Source organism: Malassezia vespertilionis, chromosome 1, assembly GCF_029542925.1.
Source record: "Malassezia vespertilionis chromosome 1, complete sequence".
In the NCBI taxonomy this organism is placed as follows: domain Eukaryota; kingdom Fungi; phylum Basidiomycota; class Malasseziomycetes; order Malasseziales; family Malasseziaceae; genus Malassezia; species Malassezia vespertilionis.
The window spans coordinates 800,486-820,482 of NC_079247.1; the positions used below are offsets into that span (position 1 = coordinate 800,486).

Consider the following 19,997-nt stretch of genomic DNA (forward strand, 5'->3'; position numbering starts at 1 on the left):
GCCCGCAATGGAGAGGTGAAGTGGAGGATTATTCAAGCGAGGCGATGTGCCGCGAAAAGGTGCAGTGGTTTCTTAGTGCATGCTATGGGGGCGCTTGACATGTGGTGCCGGACGTGGCCGTTGCGCGCCTTGCGTAGGAGTGCGCCACTGAAGATATCATACAGTGTACGTGCAATATCGTCTCTTAGACGGACGCTGGCCTCTGTCAAGCCAAAGGAATACCCATTTAGCGTCGACGGTGCACTGGACGAACACGGTAAAGTCCCTTCTACGCCGTACGACAGGTCGCCCCTACTGGGTACGGCGCCGGAGTACAAAGCTCATATGATATTGGTTCCAAGTGATTATCCAAGGCCGTGTGAAACATGGCCATCGCATGTCGACGCAGTGTGTCCTTTGTTTGCAGAGCTGCAGAGCCGCTCTCGAGAAGGAGGCTCGCTTGAGGGCTACGGACTTGCCTTTTCCCAAGGCAGCGTGGAAAAGCCTGCGAAAGATGCACCTCCGGGACTTTCACCATGGGACCCGCATGCGCCGAAACAAAAACGCACAGTGCCGAATGGAACGACAGAAAAGGAGAAGTTTTTGTTGTACGTGTACAAACCACCCGGACGCTTTGCGATCTATCCCCAGAAGCTTTCTCTTAATGAGCTTCCCAGTGGTCAGGTGATGCGTACAGTGCTAGATGACATGCTTTCCAAGCCGGCGTCCATCCTCGACAATGAGGCACACATTTATGTATGCACGCATGGAACTCGCGACTGTCGATGTGGCGTTGCTGGCGATCAACTTTTACATGCACTACGCTCCAAAGTGAAGGAGAACAATACTGAATGTGCTGCAAAAGGCACTAAACCTGCAAAGCAAGTCAAGATATTTCCTGTTAGCCATGTCGGCGCGCACAAGGTACGATGCTGCATTATGCTTACGACTAGTTTGCCGCGAATGCTCTTATATACCCACACGGCGATTGGTATGGTAATCTACGCGTTACCGATGTTCCGTATGTGCTGTGCTATGCTGATCTCAGACTGCTTCTTCGCGCGGCACTTGCGCCTGCTTCTCCGCGGCACGATCTTCATGATCTACGCGAACGTCTGGTGGTATGGCCGCGATGGCGCGGTCGCTTAGGGCTTTCTTCGTTGGAGCAGCGGGAGCATATGAGTATATGGGGACCATCACTGGTTTACAGTGCACAGCTTAAACCTCGGGCGCGCCTTGGCACACCCGAGCCCACACCGAAAGAAGTACCCGTGTCCGATACGGCGATCCCTCTAAGGTTCCGCTCGTTTGAAGGCGAGTGGTTCGATGCAACAGGCGTGCTTGGCGAGTCGCTCATGCAAGTCGCGAAACGGCACGATCTTCCTGGAATTGAAGCTACATGTGAAGGTGAGCTGGAATGTGCAACATGCCATGCCTACTTGTGCGACGCGTTGCCTGGTGATGCTATGGGACGAGGCGACGTGGACAACATGCCCAAAGACGCCGATCAACTGTTTGGCCCGATCAGTGACGAAGAAGACGACATGCTCGAATACGCTCTACGACTAAAGCCTAGCAGCAGGCTCACATGCCAAGTCCGGGTGACGCGCGATGTTGCCGCTTGGATGCGACGCGGTGGGCGTGTAGAATTACCGCAGTATTAATAGCCGCGAACGTGACGCGCTTGTCGGCCGAGTCGCGCTACCACGCGCTCAAATGCGGCTGACGCGTCGACAGCCCTGCAATCACACCACCATGTTCCGACAAGCACTTTCCGCAACCCGCACCCTTAGCGCTAGGGTATGTATATGTGAGCCTGCTTACACCAGTCGTTCTCTTCTACCTCTGCAGCTCAACTTTCTCGCATGAACCTCATTGGCCGCCTCGTCAGCCAGCCCGAGGTGCGCGAGAGCCGCAACGGCAAAGAGTACCTCCGCTACGTGATCGCAACGAACGATCCGCTTGGCCCGCCCCAGGAGAATGGAACTCCTGCGGAACCTACCTCGTCGTTCCATTCTATCTTTGCGTTTGGCGAGTCGACGGTGAACCGTCTCCGCGAACTACAGAAGGGGTACGTTACGAACAAATTGCTCACCACAGCACACTTATGTACGTCGAGGCCGATTTCCGCGTGGCCCGCACCCCTGGCGAGGGTGACATGCCTCCTCAGGACCAGATCCTTTCGCAGCACAGTGCGTATTGTGCGCGAGCGACACTGACCGCAGGGAGCTACAAGGTGATTCTGCGCCCCAAACAGGACGTATAGTCGTGCTTAACACAGCGTACGTTGTAGTTAATAACCAATTGGATATTCTATACATTACCACTATACTCGATACACTGCTTTGGCGACGCGATCTGGACCCAGTTCAAAGCACAAACATTTACCGCTCCACGGGTTGCGTTCGCGCAGGTCCATCGCAAAGATTTCGTAGGTGGGCAGGAACCGCGCTACAAATGATTGGATTTGCGCGTCAGACATGCCTATTCCGCCATTCAGCTTTTTCATCTCATGCTCTGCCTCTAGCCGCCATGGATATACAAGCGACCACGGCGTGATTTCAGGCGCAGCACTTGGCATATACTGAATAAACGCGTCAATGTAGGGGTACCACGCAGACTCCCAGCGCCGCAGACTATCGTTTATCGCGTCAAAGTCCTCTCGCGTATGCAAGAAATAGGCAAGTTCATCCGTGTACGGCGCAGCCCATAAACCATCTAGTGCCGGTGCATCGAGTGCGCAAAATCCGAGGCACCATCCTTCGAAAAGCACAATATCCAGTGGCCTCTGGATTTCTACTTCGTCCGCATATCTGTCGCCAAAACCGCCTCTCGCGCTCTTGTCGTATTTGGGCAGCGACAACACATCGAATGTGTTTTCATGCAATGTGCTCAGGATACGCCTGCCGCGCTCAATATCGTGCGTTCCTGGCTGACCGCGCCCTTGCAACAGCGCGTTGGAAAAATTTGCGTCACCGACCGTTTTCATTTCTGCGTACGGAAGGTACAGGTCTGTGTAAGCGCACACAATGCTGCGTACCGTCCAAGGAAAGCACGACTACGCGCACGGGCGGATCGTGCCGCGCCAGCGCGCGAGCAACAGCGGTACAAGTGTATGATTTGCCTGGTATCAACGTGATCCTGCTCAACGTACCGCTCCCTTGCGGTCCCTGAAACCCTACAATAAGTGGGCGACAAGTCCCTCCCTCCTTCTTCCTTTGCTTTTCGCGAAGCTCCAACAGGAACGCACAGATCACATCTTCTTTCCCCACCATGGCGCTGCGCGTTTGCAACGCTCGAGCCAGCAGGGGCTAGACGCACGTGGTATATTAGCCACGTGGAGATCCACGCCAATGGCAATCGTGTATTTTCGTTTTTCGGAAGAAGCGGGCGCGGAGCAAAACGACAGGCGGCTCAACTACCCGCCCGCCGCGGTCGAAAGAACTGAAAACCGAACTCACATTTTCCACAGTACTTCGATTATAATGTCGCAAAACGAGCAGCTTAAAAAGTACGTGCGCAAATTTTAGGAGAGCAGAAGACTAACTGTATCCAGCCAAGTTAACCAGACCGCCAACAAGGCTGGTAAGGCCGCTAACGATGCTGCCAACAAAACAGAGAAGGCCGCTAACGACGTTGCCAGCAAGACCGAGAAGGCCGCCAACGATGCTGCCAGCAAGACTGAGAAGACCGCCAACGATGCTGCCAACAAGGCCGAGAAGACTGCTAACGATGCTGCCAACAAGGCTGAGAAGGTTATTAACGACGGTATTAGCAAAACAGAGAAGGTTGCCCATGATAGTGCCGCCCAGGCCAAGGCTGGCGCTCAGCGTGCGCAGGAGCATGCCGAAAACTTCTTGGATGAGGCCAAGGCTACTGCGCAAAGGGTCGGTGGTATTATTAGCAAGGAGGCTGAGGAGCTTGAGGACCGTGCCAAGGAGGCCGGTAAGAGCATTTCCAAGCACTTTGAGGATGGCACGAACCAGGTAAAGGTCTACTGGAAAGACTTCAGCAGCAACCCCCGCTATTGGCTTACCACGCTCAGCGTGTTTAACGTCGCTGCGCTTGGTACTGCTGGCTACTTTGGCTACAAGAACCGCAAGGATATCCAAACCTGGGATAGGGGTCTCCTTTCTGCCGTCGCTGTCGGTATCATTTCGTTCATCGGTGGTGAGAGCTATCTTGCTACGAAGTACACTAAGAAGCAAACCAAGTAAATAGTGTACAATCTGCGCTCGACTACTGAAACCTCCTACCTCTCCCCAATAGGGCTCTGATTTAATTTCTTCCCCAGCAGCTGTGTGCAAGATCACTGCCCCCGAGCCGTTCAAGGCCTGTGGCACGTGCTCGCAGGCCTAAAAGGCCCTGTTCAACGTGGAGGCTGACAAGCCGGGCAAAACCAGTCCTGCGCGGTCGCCACTGAATCGATTCTTTCAGTGCGCAAGCAAGAGCCTTTGCTGCCATGTCGTCCATGGCGTCCAATTTTATTTCCAGGTTTGCTGGTGAGTACAAAAAAAGCAACGCTTGCTGACCACAGTTCCGCTTGGCCTCGGTGCGCTTTGCGTGCAAGCGAGCATATATGATGTTCCCGGTGGGTACCGCGCGGTGATGTTTGATCGCTTTACCGGTGTAAAGAAAACAGTACGTTGCGCATTTGTATGAAAGTTAACCACTAGGCAAGCGATGAGGGTACTCATTTCTTGATTCCTTGGCTGCAAAAAGCAGTCTTGTTTGACGTCCGTATTAAGCCAAGGACGATTTCGACCACGACGGGCTCCAAGGATCTGCAAATGGTTACCTTGTCTCTGCGTGTCCTTTCCAGGCCGGACATTCCTGACCTTCCGCGCATTTACCAAAACCTTGGTCAAGATTATGACGAGCGTGTCCTGCCGTCGATCGGCAACGAAGTACTCAAGGCGACGGTTGCGCAGTTCGACGCTGCGGAACTCATTACCCAGCGTGAAGTAGTCAGCGCACGCATTCGCGAAGACCTGCTGAATCGCGCACGCGAGTTTAATATCGTTCTGGAGGATGTCTCTATCACCCATCTCACGTTCGGTCCCGAGTTCACCAAGGCCGTCGAGCAAAAGCAAATTGCGCAGCAAGACGCTGAGCGTGCCAAGTTTGTCGTTGAAAAGGCCGAGCAGGAGCGTCAAGCGTCGGTGATCCGCGCTGAGGGTGAGGCTGAAGCTGCGTCTTTGATCACACGCGCACTGCAAAAGGCCGGTGACGGGATCCTGACGTTCCGCCGAATTGAGGCGGCGCAAGATATTGCCAAGACGCTAAGTGAATCACGCAATGTGACTTACTTGCCGCACGGCAACAATGTATTGCTCGGCATGAACCAACAGCAAATATAGCACGGTAGCATTTCACAGTTTTTTAGCGTGTGGAGTCCACAGGCTGCTCTTTGTTGCAATGCGGCTGAATAGCAATACGGTGCTTGTGGGCACACGTGTGGTCCTGGTACCTTACCGGTACGTGCTGCGTGCACTCTGACTCTAGTGCTCAGCATGTTGCCAAATATCATACGTGGATGCAGGATGCTGCGTTACAAGAACAAACTGCATCGTCGCCGCTTTCGCTGGAGGATGAGTACGCCATGCAGCGAAGCTGGCGAGATGATGGCGATAGTATGCGCTCTTTTACCACTTACGACAGAACTCACATTCATTATACTCGCGCGGAATGGAGCAATCCCAAGTGATACGCGCGTAGACGCATGGATAGCTGCGTGTCCAATGATCGGCGATGTCAATGTGTTTCTTGGCGAGCGAGACGAGGAGGAAGATATAGTATGCGGCGAAATGGAAGTGATGATTGCCGAGCATGCCTACCGCAGGCAGGGATTTGCGAGCGAGGCGTTGCAACTACTCATGCACTACATTACGATGGTACGCGCCGAACCGTTTCCATTACATCCTACACACCTCTTTGCACGCATCGGATTGGCCAATGCGCCGAGTATCGCGCTCTTTGAACGGCTCGGTTTTGTTCGTTTCAAAGAGAATACAGTATTCCAAGAAGTGGAAGTACGTGCACGCGCCGACCGTTTCCAACGGAGGGCGCCGGACGCCGTCCTAACGTGGGAAGGGTAGGTCAGGCGTGACCCTCGCCCTCACCCTCGCCGTTCTTCTTTGGACGATCCTGTGCACGTTCTGGATCAAAAGCCTCATCCGTGGCCAGTTTAAGTTCGTAGAGTTGGTATAGCTGCTCATCGGAGAACTTGTCCAGGAGTGCGGAATCCAAACTTTGCCCCGGGTTTCGTGTATTCGCTAATAGCGTGTCAAGGTACATCTTCCACTGACTGCAAAATGCCACAATTTGCAATGGGTTATCAATCTTCTGGTGGCGTCGGAACTCTGCCTTGATGTAATCATCTCCCAATGCACGCATTTCTGCGGGTAGTATGCGGTGCGCACGGAGCAGCGCGCGGTATAGCGGAAGTGGCGCTAATAGCATATTCGATACTGCCTGTACATCGTTCAGTGGATGTGGCGTACTTTGTGCGCAAAGCACACTGGTGCGCTGCAGCGCTGCGAGTGTTGCACGCATGACGCCAAACGCCAAACGCAGGGACGGCGAAAGCGCAATACGCCACGTGGCCGCAACGCCGCTGCGACTGCACGCGTAAGGCAGTGTGTCTCAGAAAACCATGAGTGATACTACGCTGGAATCGTCCATGGTGACTGTGTTACACGAGCGCATCTATGAAGTGCTTAAAGATGCTGATCTTTCAGTTGTGTCCGCAAAAAAAATTCGCACCGCACTTGGCGAGATGCCAGACGATGCGCTTCCAAAAGGGCTGGATTTGGTCGCACAAAAGAAGGCAGTTGATGCAGAGATCCGGAAGTGCTATACTGAAGTAACAAAGAATGGGATACCATCTGTTGGGGCTGTGTCTGGTTCTGACAGGGGTAGCGCCAAAAGCAAAGCGAGCAAAAAAGAGAAAGCAGAGCCGAAAGCGACAAAGTCGCGTAAGAAACGTGCAGCAACGGACGATACGGATGGCGAGCGAAAAAATAAGCGCACTGCAAGTGCCAATAGTGCATTGAAGAGATCTTTGAAGCTATCGCCAGCGATGGCGGAGGTTTGTGGGGGCGACGAGGTACGTACTTGTGTCGACACTTATCACAGATGCCACGGTACGAGGTAGTCAAACAACTGTGGGTGTACATCAAAGACAAGAAGCTACAGGATAATACGAACAAGCGACAGGTGTGTAATTATGTTTTCGCACTCACGCACAGATTCTATGCGACGATAAACTCAGCTCGCTCTTTGGAAAATCGGCCGTGGAGTACGTTCCATTCCTTCTACTGACCGCCAGCTCATTCGAAATGGCGAAAGTAGGTCTAAAATCCATCGCTCACCGCTCAGCTAATCGGTTCGCACCTTACCAAGATCGAAAATCCTACATAATTGCCCTGCGCACCCTGTCCTTGCAATTGATAGATAACAAGCATACTTGTACAAATGTGGAGTGCCAACGGGAGCGGTTATTAGTAAGCACGTGTCTTGCGTCGGCATCGCGCGTTCTTGTTGACGACCGTACGCTACTGCAGCTTTCCTTGTTGCACAGACAAGAAACGTGTGGCGACATTGCTTCTTGCCTGTCTACCAGTGGAAGCAAGTACATAACTGTGTATCACAATGTCTATGTACCCAGCCAATGCCGATGTGTTGCACACACAGAACGAAGGACATGCAATGCAAGCCGCGCAAGACGATAAACAGCCTAGAGAATTGAGCTCCTTGCCTGTCACACAAGGAGGACTGCATGATATTCACCAATTTGTGCCTTTGAGCTCTTTGATTCAGCAGTTCTCGCGAAATCCAGCACAATTTCAACGCCACTTTTGGCGTCACCAAATGGACCTGGTCGAAAATGGCTTCGACTCGGACGGCAAAGCGATTGACTTTTACAACTTGGGATCTACCCCTAGTGGAAGCAGTAGTGCATTGCCACTTGCACGCATCAAAAAGGTGATGAAAAACGACGATGAAGTAAAGATGATCTCCGCAGAAGCGCCGATCCTATTCTCGCGCGCTTGTGAGATCTTTATCTCCGATCTGACGTGCCGTGCATTTATGGTTGCCGAGGAAAACAAGCGCCGCACGATCCAGCGGTCTGATATAGCAAGCGCGATCGCACGGTCGGATCTGTTTGATTTTTTGATTGACATTGTGCCGCGCTCCGATATGGTTCGTAATCGGAGCACCAGCGCACCGGTGCGAAACCCGCTCATGGCTGCACCAGGTATGCCGCCCGGAATGGGCGGTGCTGACTCTTCCGGTCGTGTTGGGATGAACGATGCCATGATGGACCCGAGTAAGACGGGTGCGTCAGGCTTTATTCCTTTGCGTCCTTCGCAGCCAGAAATGGCCGGACGTCTTGATAACGATATGGGATTGAATCCTACTGCACAGGCTATGAAGGGAATGCACAAGACGCACATTCCTGGCGAATGGGGCGCCTCGATGTATGCGTTTCCCCCGACGGGCACAATGGGCGACGCCCGTGTCCATCCTGGCCCTGCTATCGGTATGGCTCCACCGCACGGCCGCATGGCACGTAATCCCATGGAGCCGCAGTTCATGGACGCCAACCCACAGCTTTCAATGGGTGCTCCCCAATCCCGCGGAGCTTTTTTGAACATGGTACCGTACCCCATGGACAACGCAAAGGGCGACCTGGGCCCTGCAGAGTAGCGGCTTGTTTTCTTCTCGACGATTGTGCCTATGCAAATCGATACCCTGATCGTTTTACATTTGTGTGCGGTTAGCGTTCATGCGCTTATAATCAATGATGTACAATTTTGCATGCTTCTACTTTTGCCCTTGCATCTGGGCGAGTAATGCATCGGGCGCAATAGCATTTGTATCCGAGTCTTCCGTAGATCGAGCGTTCTGAATGAGCCCACGCAGCTGGATATCATATATAACCTCTTCAATGCGTTTCATGTCGTACTAAGGTTAACAGTGCGCAACACACCTTCAGTCCGTCAAACCGCTTGCGCAAAACATCGTTTTTCAGGTTCAGTACTTGGAACGCCGAGTAGAGCTGCTTTGCAAATACAGAAATGCGCACAGGCTCGTCAAAATTGCCTGAAGTAAATCAGGTGTATGCAAATACGTACCGGAAGTGACTGCATTCATAGCAAGGCGCGGAAGCTCGCCAAACACGCTAATCACCCCGTGCAAATAGTCTTCTGTGGACAGAAACAAGCGATCGTGTATGTCTTCGGTGACTATTGTAAGCGCTCGCGCATACGCACGTCCAAGAATAGCTGCGGCACGGTCTTTGGATAGTAAATCACCGGTGCCAAGGAAGTATGCAAAGCACGCCGAAAATGCGGCGTTCCGCATCGTCCACACCCATATATCACACCACTGTATATTAGACTGTTGTGCACCATACCTTGTAATACTCATGCGGTGGAATATGTTCTGCCAATGTGTGCAGCGCCGCGCGCAGGTCTCCAAACGCAAGCGCGACCTGCATTGTATGCCGCGGCAAATCGGACAAAGGCAAGCTGTATACCTGGCTTAACTGCATGGAAATGACGCGCTGTTCCTGATCAACATGCCGCGCATAATCACGCAGTACGTCCAACGTACGGCGTTCGCCTTCAAGCTCTGCTACGACCTGCTCCAACGATGCCTGCGCAACTGCTTTCATCGCTAAACAATTTGTGGTCTTAGGAACACTGTGGAGGGCACGCGCGGCCTTGCCATCGACGCGCGGCGCCACACGTTGTATCCTGCGATGACGACAGTGGAAACAAAGCAGGTCCCTATGGACCAAGGAGCGCAAGAAAGTCTTGCAGATGTCGCTTCTGCAGCGGTAGAGTCTTTGGATTCCGCGCCGCAAGTCCCCAGCAGTATACTTCCCATTCCAAACTCGATGCTCAGCTCCGTATCGTCCTGGTGGAACGTTTCCGCAAAGCAGACGGCTGAGGCAGAGTTTTTCCTGTACAGCAAATCAGGCTATTTTCAAGGGGCGTTTTTAGGAAATGCTAAGGCGTGCAGCAGCGATGGCCCCGACGCGCTGGCCGAAGCGTATGCATTGGTGCACGACGATGCGGCGGCCCAGCCCACCTCTATCAGCAAGGTCAACCAATTCATGACCGTGGGTAGCCAGCTATCGATCGACGGAAAAGTGGGGTGCATTCGTATGGTTGATATAGGCGCCGAGAAGAGTACATCGTTTTTGAACATGTTTCGAGGACAGGCCAAGCGGTATATCAACACGCTCGAGATCGGCACGCCTCTCAAACAGGAGGAGCAGCCAAAGGACGAAGAGAAAATTGTGCTTGTGCATGGCTACGGCGCTGGCAGCGCATTTTTTTTCAAAAATGTGGACGCATTTGCGGCCCCGCGCAACTCCCGCTTTTTTGCATTGGACTGGCTTGGCATGGGTCGTTCCTCACGCCCAGCCTACCGAACTTCGCACACCGAGGCACGCACTGTCGAGCGTGTGGATGCTGCCGAGTCTTTCTTCCTTACCTCGCTCGAGCAATGGCGCGAGAAGATGAAAATTGAAAAAATGACTCTTGTTGGCCATAGCTTGGGTGGATACCTTTCGCTTGCCTACGCACTGAAATATCCTGAACGTGTGTCGAATTTGATCCTTGTTTCGCCTGTTGGAATACCCGTACCGCCCAACGAGCTCCGCACGTTGAAAGAGAACAAGCATGCCAACCCGGAGGACCTGGACCACGCCTCCATATCCAGCACAAGCTCGGGAAACACGATATCTAGCGAAGATTTGCAGCGATCGAAACCGCAGTCTATGGGTGCTCGCACTCGCAACATTTTAGGGTGGCTCTGGGATCGGAACATGAGCCCATTTTCTGTGCTGCGTAACTCGGCCATCTTTGGGCCGCTGCTCATGAGTGCATACACAAAACGTCGCTTTAGTGCGCTATCTCCTGATGAGAAGCTGTGTCTGCATGCGTATTGTCATGGCGTGTTTACAGGACGCGGAAGCAGTGAGTACTGTCTTGCGGATATTCTTGCGCCGGGTGCATTTGCGCGGTTACCAATGGTACGGCGCATTTCATCCATAAAGGTGAATGTATCTTTTCTTTATGTACGTCACTAACGCGTGCTTATCTCAGGGCTCACACGACTGGATGGACGTGAACGGCGGCATCAAAGCCAAGCGCGTGCTTGGCGCGGCAGGAAATCCCAACGTGCGTGTATTTATTGTGAAGAAGTCGGGTATGTTGTGATGTACAGGATACTGACGCTAGGACATCACCTGTACTTGGATAATGCGACCGAGTTTAACAAGCTGATAAAGCAGCTGTTGCCCGTTGCTGCACCATAGCTGTTGTGCATAGACAATGTGGAGACGTTGCTTAGATCAGCATAGCCTGCACGTTGCGCGGCCATCCTTTTGTGGCAATCGATGACCATGGTACGTAGCCAAGGGTGTGTCCATTAACTAGTACAGCTCGTTCGCATCCGTACCAAAGATGGTGTGTTTCGTTTGCCTATGGAGAGCACCGATGATGGCTCCGTTTTGGTTGAAAAGGTGCGTATTTGTGGCAGACGACAACTTACACTAGGTGCTTGCATCCGTTCCTCACGCAGAACCAGCCACGCTAACATTGTCCAACCAACCGCATGGCGAGGAAATGCGTCAGGAGCACATTTGCGGCACTTCGCTGGCGGCGCTGGGCATAACACACGGACACATGCTTTATGCGACATACGATACCGCGAGCCCAGACGACGCATCCTTAGCGCAAGAAACCTCTCCCCCGTTGGACATAAAGAACCGGGATGTGCGACCTTGGGAATCCGTGCAAGAGGATGCGGTCGATATCTACTGGGAGAAACAGCCCGGCACAATACCACGATCTCGCGATGCGCAATTTTGCCGGCACGGCGAAAAGGGCATGTGTGATTACTGTATGCCCTTGGAGCCATACGATGCGGGCTACCATGCGTTGAAGAATATCAAGAGTTTGTCCTTTCACGCATACTTGCGCAAACAAAATATTGGTGTGAATGCGGCGCGTACGTCGACATTTGTCCCTCCGCTGGAGGAAGAATCGCTAAAAGTCAAAGTGCCATGCCCTTCTGGCCAGCACCCCCCGTGGCCCGCAGGAATTTGCACCAAATGCCAACCATCCGCACTCACACTGCAGCGACAGCCATACCGCATGGTGGACCATGTGGAATTAGTCCACCCCTGCCTCATTGAAAACATGCTCGACATTTGGCGAAAGACGAATACGCAGCGGTTTGGTTTCCTTATCGGAAGGTACGAGCCGTTTCCTGACGTTCCTATGGGCATAAAAGCCGTAGTAGAAGCGATCCATGAGCCGTCACAGCAAGGCGAGCTTGATGGACTTACCATTGGCGTGCCATGGGAAGACCAGAGCGCCGTCGAGGCGCTTGCAAAAGAGTGTGGTCTCGGGATTGTAGGCATGATTTACACGGACCTTCAAGCGGCAGATCCAACCCACACGGACCCCACCAAAGCCGGTCTTGTTGCCTGCAAGCGTCATGCAGACAGTTTCTTCTTCAGCGGCGCTGAAGCCATCTTTGCCGCGCAGCTGCAATCGGCGAACCGCTCACCCAGTCGGTTTAGTCGCACAGGCATGTTTAACAGCAAGTTTGTCACTTGCGTGCTTAGCGGCTCGCCGGAAGGGGTGATTGATATCGCGGCATACCAAGTCAGCGAGCAGGCAATGAGCATGGTTGACGCAGACATGATCGAAGCGAGTGTCGAACCCACCACGGTGCGCGTCAAACCGAGCACTGCCGACCGCTACATGCCCCAAGTGTTTTATCGGTACAAGAACAAGTATAACATCGACGTGAAGGAAAGCGCAAAGCCCACCTTTCCTGTCGAATACCTCCTTGTGAACACCACGCATGGTTTTCCTAAAACGCCCGCGCCTCTTTTCTACTCGCACGCATTTCCCATCGAAAACAGGCCCGGTATACACGACCAGGATATGGCCAAAATGCTCACGGACCTTGCCAAGGTCCTGGGAGACGTGCAACTCCATCCGGGCAGCGGCTCGCCCCAAGCAAGTCACCACTCCGAGCAGTACAGGGTTAGACAAGACCTTGTCAAGTTTTTCAGCGACTGGCACCTACTCGCCTTCCTCAACAAGAGCGGTCTCGTGGACCAAAACGATATGCGCCTTCTCAGCCGCGTGGCTACATCACACGACCTAGACGCCGCGCTCGATGCGCTATTGGATACCAATGGCTGGCATACCCTTTCTGCTCTCGCTCGCGAACATGCACCACAACTGTCTGCGCCTGCCGACGTGGGAATGGAGTCCACCGGCGCTGGAAACGATGCCGCGGCTGGAGGCGTTGCATGCCCCCACTGTACATTTATCAATCCATCCGGCACGGCAGACTGTGAAGTGTGTGGTTTGCCTATGTAGTCTTACATTAGACGGCAAGTACTGCGTCTGCCTCTATGGCTACTTGCTTTTTAAAACGACGGCGCTCCACCTTTTGCTGCGCGCGCGCCAATTTTGTCGCGGCCTTGCGCTCATTGCGGTCCTTCGATAAGGAAGCAAGTACGGAAAGACGCGCGGGAATGCGCGTAAAGCGCAACCACATCAATGCGTCTAAATCGTGGTGTGCGCGTGCAAGATGTGCAAGAAGCGAGGCGCGCAGTGACTGCGCCTCAGCACAGTCTGCCAGATGTTCTGCACGCATGGACAAAATTTCCACCTCGGCAGCCTTTACCAAATAGACGCGGTCTAGACGGGACTTGGCCCAGCGCAAGAGCGTGATAGAGCGACGGCGCGATGCGAGCGACACCAAAGGGTACACAGCCTCGCTCGGCACTCGCACGCTCGGCGGCACAAAGACAGGGACGCCTTGCGCGTCGCTTGCGAGCGCTTCCGGCACACGCAGCCGTCCAGTGGCGCCTTGTGCTTTCCATTGCTTGTACGCGGCTTCTACAGCAGCTGTGCTCCGTGTATCATCCATGTGCAGCGCTTCCGGCGGCGCTACACCTAGCGCCGTGCACATTTTTGTCACTTGCGCTGTGTAGCGCGCAAGACACTCGTCCAAAAAGTAGCGCGCAAGGCCTTGGTAAAAGCCACGTTGGCGCTGCGCAATCTCCGTGATGCGTTCCTGCTGTGTACAAAAACCAACCGTGTCTTGGGCCAGGGAAAAGCGCGAGAGAAACGAGCGCCGCTGAGGGACGAGTGCCGCTGACAGAAAAAGGGTATCGGGCACAGAGCACGCGTGTTTCAATAGCAAAGAAAATGTTTTTGTGTTTGGCTGGACGGCGCGCCGTGCAGCGTTTGCGGGCGCTGGACTCTTGTCCGCTGTATGCACGTCCATGGGCGCCGTCATTGTCTCGTACGCGACGGCCATATCCGATACACTCGCGTGCTCGCCCAGTGCCATAAGTGCGGTGTTAAGCGTATCAGTAGACGGCGCACACGACGGTGCAGGCGCGCCAGAATCCGCGCCTGGATTTGCGATATCCACGCCGAATCCCGTGCGCAAGAGCGCGAGCAGAGCAGGCAACTGACCAGATATGCGCAAAATCCGCGCGGCAAGGTCGAGTGTAAGCACAGTGGGTCTGACCCCGCGCTCTTGCATATCCTGGATCAACATGGAGGCATTGCGCGCGGTATGCTCCGCTGCGTGGTGCACTGCTTTTTCTGCGTTTCCCTCCTGTGCCGTTTTTCGTGCAATGAGCCGCGCGTGCTTTGAAGGAAGAAGTGCGTGGCCATGCGATGCTTTCAGTCGCTCGCGCTCGTGCTCAAAGCTACGAAACAGGCCTTGCATCATGCAGTGGTACGTGTGCCGATCTGGAGCCAGATTGGATGCACGCGCGTCGTCCCACAAAACGCGCATTTCGCCAAAGTGGCCGCCATGCGCGAGAATGTAGAGTGCATGATTGTAGTCGCTCATGACTACACTGCCGTCCGCGCTGGCCTGCATGTTGGATAGGAGCAAGCGCACACGGCAAAGATAGGCCGCGGCGTCTGCGTCGGTCAGCGGCGCACACAGCGGCGGAGGCGCCAGCTCCTGTGGCGTTGAAAAGTCCACTGGCGTACCTGCTACATGTGCAGCGCCCCCGCGCAGTTTCGCACGCGCATTTCGCAGCTGTGCGCGACTTTTTATGTAAGCTGTGTACTCGTCTGCGTGGGGAACAAGCGCATGGAGGACCTGGCGGTGGTGCTGTGCGTCCAAGGCACACGGTACACGAATCGAGCCGTCACTCAGTGCATGGGGGCGATCATGAAGCACCTCATTATACAAGCCCCATACATACTCGGGCGAGCTGCTCTCTGCACTCGCCAGCACGGAAATCAGCGCGTGCAGCGGCTCCGGTTGCGACGCGCGATGAGCGAAATTACGCACGCGAACGTGACGATGCATACATACGCGTAGAAATGGGTGTGGCGCTGCTGCGCGGCACACACCCGCAAACCTGTGGGCCTGCATCGTAGCGCGTCGCAAAGCGCTGATGCAGCGGATGGCCTTTTGGATCACGTGCACAAGGCGCGTCGCTGCTCCACCCCCGCGACGATGGAGGATCGTGCAGCGAAAGCGGCACGCGCACGAAAGCAGGCATGTGGAACGCATTGCTGACCATAGTTACGCCGGCATCAGGAGACACAGCGGAAAAAAATTGAGCAGGCCGACACACAGACCATCTCGCACTTGGACGCACACGCTGGGCCGCCAACAGCCCACAAACCGACTGGCGGCTCGGACGATGTATCGAGCTTGTTTGACGCGCCTCAAGAAGGTCTACCAAAGCTGTTTGCACCGCGAGCACGTGTCGCTGAGCCACCGATGTGGGCGTCGCTCGAAGCAGAGGAAGGTGCGCGTGCGGTAGGACAGGGCGACTTTCATACTTCGATGTGGCTGCACGGCGCCAATGCGCCGGGAGCTGTAGATGTTTTTGAGGATCCATTCCCCGTACGTGCGGATGATAATAGCGCATATGCGCAGCTTGGAGCTGCAGAACAAGGATCCTATGACCCATTTGCGTCGGATACCTATGACGCGCACGGTACGAACGCCCCGGACGAGGAATATGCAGACCACTTGTTCGGCAGCGCAGGTGCACAGCAGAAGCCACTATTTAATACGGAGCAGCCCTTGCATGAGCACACTGCCGATTTGTCGCTGCATGCGATGGAATTCGAACAGAGTCGCGAAGGCGATCGATCCCAGGATACCACCATTGTCACGCCGCTGGACGAGGTGGGAGAAGTGTATACAAGCAATCCTGAGGACGCCGCTGCATATGATGCACACTCTGAGCAAGAACAAGAGTCCGAGACGGTGCCGGACGATTTGTTTGGCGAGGATGCGTCTGCAAACACAGATGCACAACAGGACGTATTTGGAGCGCCGCACACCGATGCCGCAAATGTATATTCACCAGCACCGGAAAGTGCAGGTCCTGAGTCAGAGGCAGTTCCTGATGACTTGTTCGGACCGAATGACTATGCCTTCTTTGGCGAGTCGCGCGATGCAAAGGATGCATACGCCGCCGAAGCACCTTGCGCGCCGGATGCACCCGCAGACACTCTTTTTTACAGCGGGCTCCCGGCACAAGCCCCGGACGCGGAGCCGGCCGACGCTGCAGCATACACTGCGGATGGTCTGTTTGGGCCAACAGCAGCAGCAAAACGCGACGATGACATGCTAGAACCGGCGTCCGCAGCACCGGCCCAGCTTAGCAGGGAAACACAACCAATGTTCTTTTCGAACCAGGTCATTTTAGATTCACCCGCACAAGACGAGTGCTTTTCGCTCGGTGCCGACGACTACGCGCCAGAGCAATGGCAAGAAACAACCCAACGACTTGCGCTGCTTGAAAAGGAACGCGAACAACTCCTTTCGAATGCGAACGATGCCACCGTTCGAGCGCGCGAGCTGCAAAACACAGTCGACCAACTGCAGCGCGCCTTGTCACACACAACGTCTGGCCAGCATAGATTACAGCAGGAGCTTGCCGATGCGCAAACAGAAATGCGCGCGCAAGCCGAAGCGCAGCGCTTGGAGAGGGATTCGATGCGCGCCGAACTCGCTACTCTTCGTGAGTTACGTGCGCGCTTGGAGCAGCAGCTCGCCACAGAGACGGCCAAGACACAAGCGCGTATACTCGAGCTCGAGAGTGAACTGTCGCAAAAGTCAGACGCGCTTGTTGGCCGGCGCACGATTTCGAATCCTGTGCAGCCGGCGCTGGGAAGAGCACATAGGAGGAGTGCCACGTCTGCGTTTGTCTCCGCGCCGCGTCTTTCTACACTTGCTGAGCGGGAGTCGCTTCCTGTGTCTCCGCGGCCACGTCTCCCTGCGCAAGAGCCACGCAAACCTTCTCACTTACGCGAAGACATTTCTCCCGCCCAGCGCCACCAACGTCGTCAAAGCCTGCAGATGCTCAGAGCACGGATGGACGACGCAGAGGCATCCCAAGCAGCAGCAACACAGGCCCAACTGCCCACTAGCACGCTCTCCATTGTTCAGGGCGGCGATGCAGCAGTGCCGGCAATGCAAGACGCGAACTCGACGCCAGCGCCTAAGCGGAATCAGCCGAACCAGTTCTCCAACGATGCGCTGCTTTTCTGCTCGTCGTGCCAAGGTGACTTAATAATAGTATAGAGAATAGTGCGCGACACACTAAAGCTACGGAGAATATGTGGTGCTATTCCATGTGGCGGGGCAGCGCACAGATTACGTAAATGCAATGGTGAGGCACGTCCGTTCGTATGGAAACACTCATTTGACAAGATAGAGAAGAGGAATGTCGTGACCGGCTCATGCCGGGATATGGTCAAGGGGGAATCATAAATTCATAGCCTCTTAAAACACAGGTAAAGGATGGGCATGCTGTAAAAGAAGCGTACATTACAGCAAAACACAGTTGTTCGTCTTCCGCCGCTTGATAGGCTGGGGCGACAAGACGCATCGGATGGCTTCGTCAAAAACGCCCTTGAGCCCTTTTTGGGTCAGCGCCGAGCATTCCAAATAGCGCACGGCACGAATTTCCTTCGCCATGTGTCTGGCTTGGCTGTACGTGATGGGGTGCATACGACGCTCGCGAAGACGCGCGTTGGTCGTTGGGTCTTCGCGCAAATCGAGCTTTGTGCCGACAAGAATAATGGGGGTATCAGGAGCGTGGTGCGTCACCTCGGGCCACCACTTGGTTTTTGCATTTTCAAAGCTGGGCGGACTCACAATGGAAAAGCAAATCAAAAACACATCCGTTTGGGGGTACGACAGCGGGCGGAGCCGATCATAGTCTTCTTGGCCCGCAGTGTCCCAGAGGCCCAAGCTTACAGGCTTGCTATCGACCATAACATTCGCAGTGTAGTTGTCAAATACGGTCGGGACATATTCGCTCTGTTTGTTAGCGCAACGTGGGTTGACACATACAGGGAACGCATTTGTCGTGTACGAAATCAGAAGACACGTTTTGCCAATAGCACCATCACCAACCACAACACCTGCTAGTTAGCCGCTGATGCGCACCCAGCCACCTACACTTGATCGTTTGCATCCCGAACGAGCAATGTGCAAAAGACGCCTATAGTTTGCAGTCGACCCGAACCACAATGAAAGCGCGTCTAAAAAAGGGTTGTGCAGACACGCCTGCACGCTGAAGGGCCCCTTGTGCGCCGGCCGAGCAAATCCTTTGTTGCTGACGAAAGTAAAACGAGATCTCGGCCGACCCTCCACACGCAACGTAGGCTCTACAGTGCGCCGTGCAACATCCATTGGGGCCCATGCGCGACAAATTGTAGGCACCATTGGCTGCACAAATCGATGAGTGTGCATAATTGAAAGTGTCGGGAGTATAAAGAGAAGTGGCGCATTGTTGCATGGTTCATCCCGCTGTGCGGTCGTACGCATTGCCATCCCATCCCCTCACGACACGCTGACTGCCTGGCGCATCAGCCTTCACGCTTCTATTTTCACCTTCTCTTGCCTGGGCTGGTCCTTTGGCTCATTTCACTTTGCTTTTCCCTTTTCCCTTGGGCTTCGGCCATCCTGAAATTTTAGACGTGACACTGTTCTACTACTGACAACTCCTCCTTTTTCTCCTGGACTTTTGTATTGCGCATCTGCAGGATTTTGCGCTTTTCAAAATTTGGTGTTTTACCCACGATAGCATCATACCATGTCTTGGGCATCTATGCTGTACAATTTGGAGCATATCTTAACGCCTGATGATATATCTGATTCGGCTGCAAAGTCTTGGAAGGTGGCAATCGGACCAAACGCTCTAGTGGCTAAAGAGACGTGGCCCTCTACCGATGAGTCCGCAGAAAGCTCCGACTCAGACTCTGCATCCGACGAGGAATTGGCAAGGGTTTGCGGTGTCACAAATGTGACACCGCGCAAGCGGTCCGAGGTCTCGGAGATGACAGAGAGCGATGAGGACATTAACGGCGCCCCCATGGACAGTGTACAACTTCCGCAGCGGCCAAGTCCCGCGATAACTCGTGATTCTACGCCAAAACGTGCCCATCGACCGTTTCATACGGCAAAAAAGTCCCACTCTTTACGGAACCAGCCGGCTGGTCTGCCCCACAATCTCACACCCATCACTAACCATGGTCTTTTCCTCGCAACACCAAAGGGCACTACAGAGGCACAGCCCTTGTCAAGATCGGAGGACCGCATCCGCGCAGCGCAGCGTTTATTTCGTGCAATTGGGAATCCGACGCGTGCCGAAACATATACTGCGCAGCTTCGCACAGAGGAGACCGTACAGCCCGAAGCGACACCATCACGTCTTACGTTCTTCCAGAGCCTTTCGGCACAGGCCCGGAAACGGAATAGCGAGGACCTTGTGTACGATCCACTATCTACAATCCACGAAAGCTGTCGCAAAAGCAAGGGTATGCCCAAGTTTTCAACCAGCACGCAAGGCACGAGCCATTGCGTTATCGATGCATCCGGGAGCACTTTCGAGCTGATGATCACACCTCCAACTCCGCACCTGTGCGACGAGGAGGAATCTAAATGGGGCATAACGGGGGTGCGTATTA

At 54.2% G+C, this 19,997-nt stretch overlaps 14 protein-coding genes across 14 annotated transcripts; 9 read left to right on the forward strand and 5 right to left on the reverse strand.

Annotated features, from left to right (window-relative positions):
- Positions 1 to 84: 84 nt before the first annotated feature.
- MVES1_000456 (lipoyl synthase) lies at positions 85 to 1,643 on the forward strand (the record flags this gene model as incomplete). Its single annotated transcript, XM_056205316.1, has 5 exons — positions 85 to 165; positions 211 to 298; positions 389 to 903; positions 933 to 1,000; positions 1,028 to 1,643. 5 exons carry the CDS (start codon positions 85 to 87, stop codon positions 1,641 to 1,643), a joined length of 1,368 nt encoding a protein of 455 aa, XP_056061291.1.
- A 201-nt stretch (positions 1,644 to 1,844) lies between these two features.
- On the forward strand, positions 1,845 to 2,245 carry RIM1 (ssDNA-binding protein, mitochondrial; the record flags this gene model as incomplete). Its single annotated transcript, XM_056205317.1, has 3 exons — positions 1,845 to 2,050; positions 2,080 to 2,171; positions 2,205 to 2,245. The coding sequence occupies 3 exons, from the start codon at positions 1,845 to 1,847 to the stop codon at positions 2,243 to 2,245; spliced, it is 339 nt and encodes a 112-aa protein (XP_056061292.1).
- Positions 2,246 to 2,305: 60 nt separating this feature from the next.
- Positions 2,306 to 3,254, reverse strand: MVES1_000458 (glycerate 3-kinase; the record flags this gene model as incomplete). Its single annotated transcript, XM_056205318.1, has 2 exons — positions 2,306 to 2,991; positions 3,230 to 3,254. The coding sequence occupies 2 exons, from the start codon at positions 3,252 to 3,254 to the stop codon at positions 2,306 to 2,308; spliced, it is 711 nt and encodes a 236-aa protein (XP_056061293.1).
- Positions 3,255 to 3,464: 210 nt separating this feature from the next.
- On the forward strand, positions 3,465 to 4,196 carry MVES1_000459 (uncharacterized protein; the record flags this gene model as incomplete). Its single annotated transcript, XM_056205319.1, has 2 exons — positions 3,465 to 3,490; positions 3,536 to 4,196. 2 exons carry the CDS (start codon positions 3,465 to 3,467, stop codon positions 4,194 to 4,196), a joined length of 687 nt encoding a protein of 228 aa, XP_056061294.1.
- Positions 4,197 to 4,441: 245 nt separating this feature from the next.
- Positions 4,442 to 5,339, forward strand: PHB1 (Prohibitin-1, subunit of the prohibitin complex (Phb1p-Phb2p); the record flags this gene model as incomplete). Its single annotated transcript, XM_056205320.1, has 3 exons — positions 4,442 to 4,481; positions 4,517 to 4,620; positions 4,656 to 5,339. The coding sequence occupies 3 exons, from the start codon at positions 4,442 to 4,444 to the stop codon at positions 5,337 to 5,339; spliced, it is 828 nt and encodes a 275-aa protein (XP_056061295.1).
- Positions 5,340 to 5,397: 58 nt separating this feature from the next.
- On the forward strand, positions 5,398 to 6,077 carry MVES1_000461 (uncharacterized protein; the record flags this gene model as incomplete). The annotated part of the gene is made up of 3 exons (XM_056205321.1): positions 5,398 to 5,456; positions 5,485 to 5,574; positions 5,684 to 6,077. 3 exons carry the CDS (start codon positions 5,398 to 5,400, stop codon positions 6,075 to 6,077), a joined length of 543 nt encoding a protein of 180 aa, XP_056061296.1.
- A 1-nt stretch (position 6,078) lies between these two features.
- Positions 6,079 to 6,534, reverse strand: MVES1_000462 (uncharacterized protein; the record flags this gene model as incomplete). The annotated part of the gene is made up of 1 exon (XM_056205322.1): positions 6,079 to 6,534. The coding sequence occupies one exon, from the start codon at positions 6,532 to 6,534 to the stop codon at positions 6,079 to 6,081; it is 456 nt and encodes a 151-aa protein (XP_056061297.1).
- Positions 6,535 to 6,634: 100 nt separating this feature from the next.
- On the forward strand, positions 6,635 to 8,691 carry HAP5 (CCAAT- binding transcription factor component; the record flags this gene model as incomplete). Its single annotated transcript, XM_056205323.1, has 5 exons — positions 6,635 to 7,087; positions 7,117 to 7,197; positions 7,230 to 7,279; positions 7,310 to 7,328; positions 7,675 to 8,691. 5 exons carry the CDS (start codon positions 6,635 to 6,637, stop codon positions 8,689 to 8,691), a joined length of 1,620 nt encoding a protein of 539 aa, XP_056061298.1.
- A 117-nt stretch (positions 8,692 to 8,808) lies between these two features.
- tsn1 (Translin-1) lies at positions 8,809 to 9,661 on the reverse strand (the record flags this gene model as incomplete). The annotated part of the gene is made up of 5 exons (XM_056205324.1): positions 8,809 to 8,949; positions 8,975 to 9,087; positions 9,120 to 9,191; positions 9,254 to 9,281; positions 9,401 to 9,661. The coding sequence occupies 5 exons, from the start codon at positions 9,659 to 9,661 to the stop codon at positions 8,809 to 8,811; spliced, it is 615 nt and encodes a 204-aa protein (XP_056061299.1).
- An 87-nt stretch (positions 9,662 to 9,748) lies between these two features.
- On the forward strand, positions 9,749 to 11,314 carry MVES1_000465 (uncharacterized protein; the record flags this gene model as incomplete). The annotated part of the gene is made up of 3 exons (XM_056205325.1): positions 9,749 to 11,074; positions 11,103 to 11,205; positions 11,238 to 11,314. 3 exons carry the CDS (start codon positions 9,749 to 9,751, stop codon positions 11,312 to 11,314), a joined length of 1,506 nt encoding a protein of 501 aa, XP_056061300.1.
- Positions 11,315 to 11,482: 168 nt separating this feature from the next.
- Positions 11,483 to 13,400, forward strand: NPL4 (nuclear protein localization protein 4; the record flags this gene model as incomplete). Its single annotated transcript, XM_056205326.1, has 2 exons — positions 11,483 to 11,521; positions 11,556 to 13,400. The coding sequence occupies 2 exons, from the start codon at positions 11,483 to 11,485 to the stop codon at positions 13,398 to 13,400; spliced, it is 1,884 nt and encodes a 627-aa protein (XP_056061301.1).
- A 7-nt stretch (positions 13,401 to 13,407) lies between these two features.
- Positions 13,408 to 15,432, reverse strand: MVES1_000467 (uncharacterized protein; the record flags this gene model as incomplete). The annotated part of the gene is made up of 2 exons (XM_056205327.1): positions 13,408 to 15,312; positions 15,373 to 15,432. The coding sequence occupies 2 exons, from the start codon at positions 15,430 to 15,432 to the stop codon at positions 13,408 to 13,410; spliced, it is 1,965 nt and encodes a 654-aa protein (XP_056061302.1).
- An 84-nt stretch (positions 15,433 to 15,516) lies between these two features.
- On the forward strand, positions 15,517 to 17,604 carry MVES1_000468 (uncharacterized protein; the record flags this gene model as incomplete). Its single annotated transcript, XM_056205328.1, has 2 exons — positions 15,517 to 15,558; positions 15,601 to 17,604. 2 exons carry the CDS (start codon positions 15,517 to 15,519, stop codon positions 17,602 to 17,604), a joined length of 2,046 nt encoding a protein of 681 aa, XP_056061303.1.
- Positions 17,605 to 17,850: 246 nt separating this feature from the next.
- On the reverse strand, positions 17,851 to 18,502 carry RAC1 (Rho GTPase protein rac1; the record flags this gene model as incomplete). The annotated part of the gene is made up of 3 exons (XM_056205329.1): positions 17,851 to 18,345; positions 18,379 to 18,449; positions 18,487 to 18,502. The coding sequence occupies 3 exons, from the start codon at positions 18,500 to 18,502 to the stop codon at positions 17,851 to 17,853; spliced, it is 582 nt and encodes a 193-aa protein (XP_056061304.1).
- Positions 18,503 to 19,997: the final 1,495 nt, after the last annotated feature.